The sequence below is a fragment of the Galeopterus variegatus genome, unplaced genomic scaffold (genome assembly GCF_000696425.1).
Source record: "Galeopterus variegatus unplaced genomic scaffold, G_variegatus-3.0.2 Scaffold10093, whole genome shotgun sequence".
Lineage (NCBI taxonomy): Eukaryota > Metazoa > Chordata > Mammalia > Dermoptera > Cynocephalidae > Galeopterus > Galeopterus variegatus.
Genome location: NW_007736204.1, coordinates 13,034 through 17,767, shown reverse-complemented (window position 1 = coordinate 17,767; position 4,734 = coordinate 13,034). Strand labels below are relative to the sequence as shown.

Sequence of the window (4,734 nt, the reverse complement as noted above, 5' to 3'; positions counted from 1 at the left end):
AGCGCCGCCGCGCTTCCCAAGCGGCGCACTATCCAGTGCGCCACCGGGCCGGCCCTAAATGGGATTATTTTTTAAAATATCGCTTCTCATTCTGTAAAAAAAGAATTTGTGGAGTTCTTAGAATTTTTTGAAGAAATGTAGTATGAACATATATTTAATTTTTTATAAATTATTAAATGTTTAAAAGATGTTTAGAAGCTGAACAGTCACATGTAATTATTTATGTACTCTTTGCTTAATTCTTTTTTACAATGGATTTATAAGAGACAAGAATTTATGCTACAATTTGAAGTGCATTGTGGATTAAGTATAAGTGTATAATATTCAAAGTCCCCATACAGTTGACTGAGGATCTGCAAAAGGTGTGTCATGATGCATCCTTTGAAATTCCATATGAATTGTCCTTACTTACTCCCCTTCTCAAAAATTCTGACAATGACCTTTGCTTTCACTGTAGCTCTTTATCTATAAAAATGTTTAAATACAATTGTAGTTATTTTGGAGATGCCTAAAACTGTTAAAAACAAATACATGCCTGGCTAAGAACTGCTGACGGAAAGATTAGCGATTGTTAGGGTTGGAAACAGATGTGCTTAATAGACCCAGATTTTTGAAAAATGTATTGGCAAGTCTGGTGTGCTTTAGAGGGAAATCACTCTTAAATCACTGGCATTTAGTGAAAGAGAAAAGATAAGAATTTAATTGTAAAATCTAGTATTTAAAATGCAAGCAAGACAATGAGTAGTAGAAGTAATTAAATCCAAGAAGCTGTTTCCATGCTGAATTGAGTACTTATTCAGCTTTTCCTTTGTAAGTCTGTACATATTGATTTGGAATTAGATTATGAATTCTAAGTATGCTGAAATGATCATTGCTGTGAAATCTCATGGTCTGGAGGGCCAAATATTCATGTAAGTTAACATTGATTATAAATAATTACAGTACATCACTCTAACAGTCAATGACTGCTTCTTTCTATAATGGAAAAGATTGTTTGCCATATGTGCAAATATTGCTAATATTTTAAAATTAGTCTCAAGTTGAACAAAAAATAGTAACTTTTGTTTTTCTCTAAAAATTGTTTGCTTTTACTGGATATCTTTTTATGAATTATTAAGAAATCTATCTTTTTATGATCATAACAATATGTCTAGAAGGGTAAGGGAGGAATTGTAAAGGGCCCCCAAAGTGATTACTTTGTATAATATTAAATATTCTAATTATCTTGATGTGAGCATCACATAGTGCACACGGTTACTGATATTTAACTCTATACCCCACAGATATGCAAAGTCAACTGTTCCATTAAAAAATAAAGATCACTTAAATATCTAAAACAAACAAAAAAACAATATCCCTAGTAGTTTATAATTTATAATATTCTTTTATAAATATTTATAGAGGCACAAACATTGCAGGGCTTCTTTACGGTACTCATAGCTTACACTGAAGCCTTATCTCAAACACCTCAAAACACTGTTCTGATTTGAGGGGAATAGGAAATTAGAATTGCTAGATATATGTAGCTAAAATTCTACACCTATACCTTATCTTTAAAAAGATAGGTCATATGGGAGATATTCTGCACACATTGAGAGACAGTCCTTGAAGATTCTTATTAGAAATAGGTATATGGTGGAATATTAGTGCAGTTGTGAGCTCAACGCTAATTTTGAAAGGTTGTCTCTTAAACTGCTGTTCTTGTGGCTTAAAGAAATTACTCCATAGAACTGACTAAAACATTCATGTATCTTGTGCATTCTACCTCCAAATTGTATCTCATAGTATTCCTGCCCGTCTCTGCTGCTTCCCCAGACAGAGCCCTCATAATCTCTTACCTTGCCTACTCCTTCTAGGTCTTTTCACTACTACTCTTTACCTCTTCAAATTAATTTTCTACCCACCAACCAGGGTGGTATTCCTAAAACCTTAAATTGGATGGTAATAATGCCTTGCATGAAACACTTTAATGACTTTCCTTTTACTTTTGAGTATAGCTGCCTTCAAAGTAATCTGGAAGCCCAAGGAAATCTAAATCCACCTTGCTAAACCACCTGGCACGGATGGTTGGATAGATGCCTGATAATGACACCACTCTCCTCTCACCTAACTGCTCTAACGAGCAATACTCCAGATTTCAGAAAACACTAGCCAGCAGAGAGTTACTGACTCATGTACAGTCCCTATCTGTGTTCGGAGGGCAGTCTTCTTTGCTGTCCCCTGGTTCTCAGAGGTTACACAGCTGGGCAGCAGAGATTAGAAAAAGGAGAGGAGGGAGGATCACATAGGAATGATTTGCATGGTCCAGGCTTGGTCGTGGTGTACATTCTTTCCACTTGTAATTCACAGGTGAGTACCCATTGGCATTGCAACACCAAATTGTAAGGGGTATTGAGAAATGTATTCAAGCTATATACTCCCCCCAAATAAAATGCATTTGTTGAACATCTAATTTCTGATGCAGATGTCAATATATCACATAATATAGCAAAACTTATTAATATATCTTATTAATAAATGCATGAATTAAGATATTGCTGTCATTATTACCAACAAATATATCGTGAAGACTTTGGCTTTTATTTAAGAGAAAGTGGGTTTTCTAATCCTAAACTCTCATTAAAAGCTTGACTTACATCCATACAGCTGGGCTGGACTGGTGGAAGCTTTTTTTTTTTTCACATGGGTCCGTTTCACTCTACCTCTTACATTCTTGAGAAAGATTGTGGAACGTGTGCTTCTTATTGATATCTCTTTTCCCCCAAAACGTCAGAGGTGGAGAGAGGAAGGAACAGAGATACATATGCCCACTTTCCCCTTTTAAGATCACTAGTCAGATAATTCCTTTCTCCTTTTGAGAGGGTAAAAAATTCAGGCTCCATAAAAACCTCAGTTTACTTAGGATTTTTGGCTGTCCCTTCCTTTAACCTCCCAGACCCCACTAGGTGGTTTTCCTCCTTACAGCACGTTGCCCACGGGCACACTGTTACCACAAGCGCACACACTCACAATATGTGCCTGTTTCCTTAGACGTGTAGTCACACCTGTTTGTCCCCTGCAGTGTAGTCACCTTGAGGGTAGAAAAAATTACCTTTTCATCTTCATGGGCACCTCAACCATCACAGAGTCTGACTCTCAGAAGTGACAAGTAGATACTTGCAGATGGTCTTAAAGGGGGCGGATCATGAATGCTTTCTGACAAGGGAAGGGACGCTACTTTTGTTCTACTTACCACTTTTCTGGTTTTTTCACTACATAGGTGGCTTTTGATGATTCTAGATATCTGCATTGTTTACACAAAAAGGCACAAACTGCCAAAGAAGAAAAATGGTCTTGTCAGCTATTTGGTTGTGGGAAAGATTTGCACAGGTCAGACTCCTGTCCCCAAAGATTTCAAGGCCTGAATAGAACAAAAGTCTGACCTTACCTTGCGTAACAGGGAATTCCTCCCGTCTGTCTGCTTTGGAGCCTGGACATTGGTTTTTCCCTTTCTTTGGACTAGACCTATACCATACGCTCTCCTGGGGCTCCAGCTTGTCAACTACGTATCTTGGGACTTGTCATTCTCCATAATGTCTGTCTATGTATGTATATATCTGTATTTATATGTATATGTAAATGTGTGTCTTTATACATACACATGTGTGTGTGTTTATAATCTTTTAATATTTGACCTGTTTATATATATTTCATGTGTGTGTATGTGTATGTATGTATACAAACACACACACATGCATCCTATTGGTCTGTTTCTCTGAAGAACCCTGACAAATACACCAATCTTCTTGAAAGAGCCGTGATTTGACCATGTCTTCTCACTGCAAGTGCCAGCTTCCCACTCAACAATTTTTTCTTTCTTTTTTTTTTTGCCAGTTGCATTACTGGCACTGAAAGTGCTATGTGTTGTCCTAGTTAGTAACCTTTAACTTTGCAATGAAATGTATACTTTATTTAGCTTATTCTTCATATTGATTAGAAGGCTGACTTAAACATTTTATATGTATGGTATAAGAGAAATTGTGCTAACATGAAGATATTCAATGCGTGACTGACTGTTATTTTTTCTTTTAAACTAAACCGTGTTTGATTCTGCAAAGGAGAAGGGGCGTGATCCCTCTCTTCAGAGGTGGATTTTACAGTGAAGCTAGGAGAGTTTAAGTTCTAGGTCCTATCTCTTGCATGGGCCCCTTCAGGACTTTGAAAGAGGTCTTAGCAGGATATAAATATGATGACATATTTTTGTGCAATTTTCAAAAGAAAGGCAATTGAGACACACTTGTTTAAATTTGTCTCTTTCTACTCTGACTTTCTCCAGCACCCTTGCCTTCTTCTCTGGTGGACGTGGAATAGCTGTGGAAATATTTGGAATCTTGCCACAGTGAAGTTGAGTTGAGGATCCATACAGGTTATATATAGTGAAATATTGTTTTGAATTTCTCATGTATACCTTATCAATATAAAAGTTCTCTCCTCTCAGAAACATACTTGATAATGCACCATACTTTTAAATGAAAACTACATAAAATATGATTTTTAGGATATCAATATTTGTGGGGTATAAACTTCAGAGAATGAATATTCCACACAGTAAATAGGCCTGTGTGTTTGTTGCATTGTGAGCTTATTTATTCCAGTTTCATTCACAAAAATGATCAACTTTTCTGGAAGAGAGACAAAATACTCTCTATGAATAAGGAGACTATAAACTTACTATCATACTAAAAGTTGAGCATA

The 4,734-nt window shown here is 36.3% G+C and overlaps 1 protein-coding gene across 1 annotated transcript in view; it reads left to right on the top strand.

Moving 5' to 3' along the window:
• CCDC102B (coiled-coil domain containing 102B) overlaps positions 1 to 4,393 on the top strand; it is a 22,106-nt gene extending 17,713 nt beyond the window's left edge. The window contains exon 4 of the mRNA XM_008594075.1: positions 4,316 to 4,393. Coding sequence (XP_008592297.1) covers positions 4,316 to 4,393 — 78 coding nt within the window. The remainder of the gene's footprint in view (positions 1 to 4,315) is intronic.
• Positions 4,394 to 4,734: the final 341 nt, after the last annotated feature.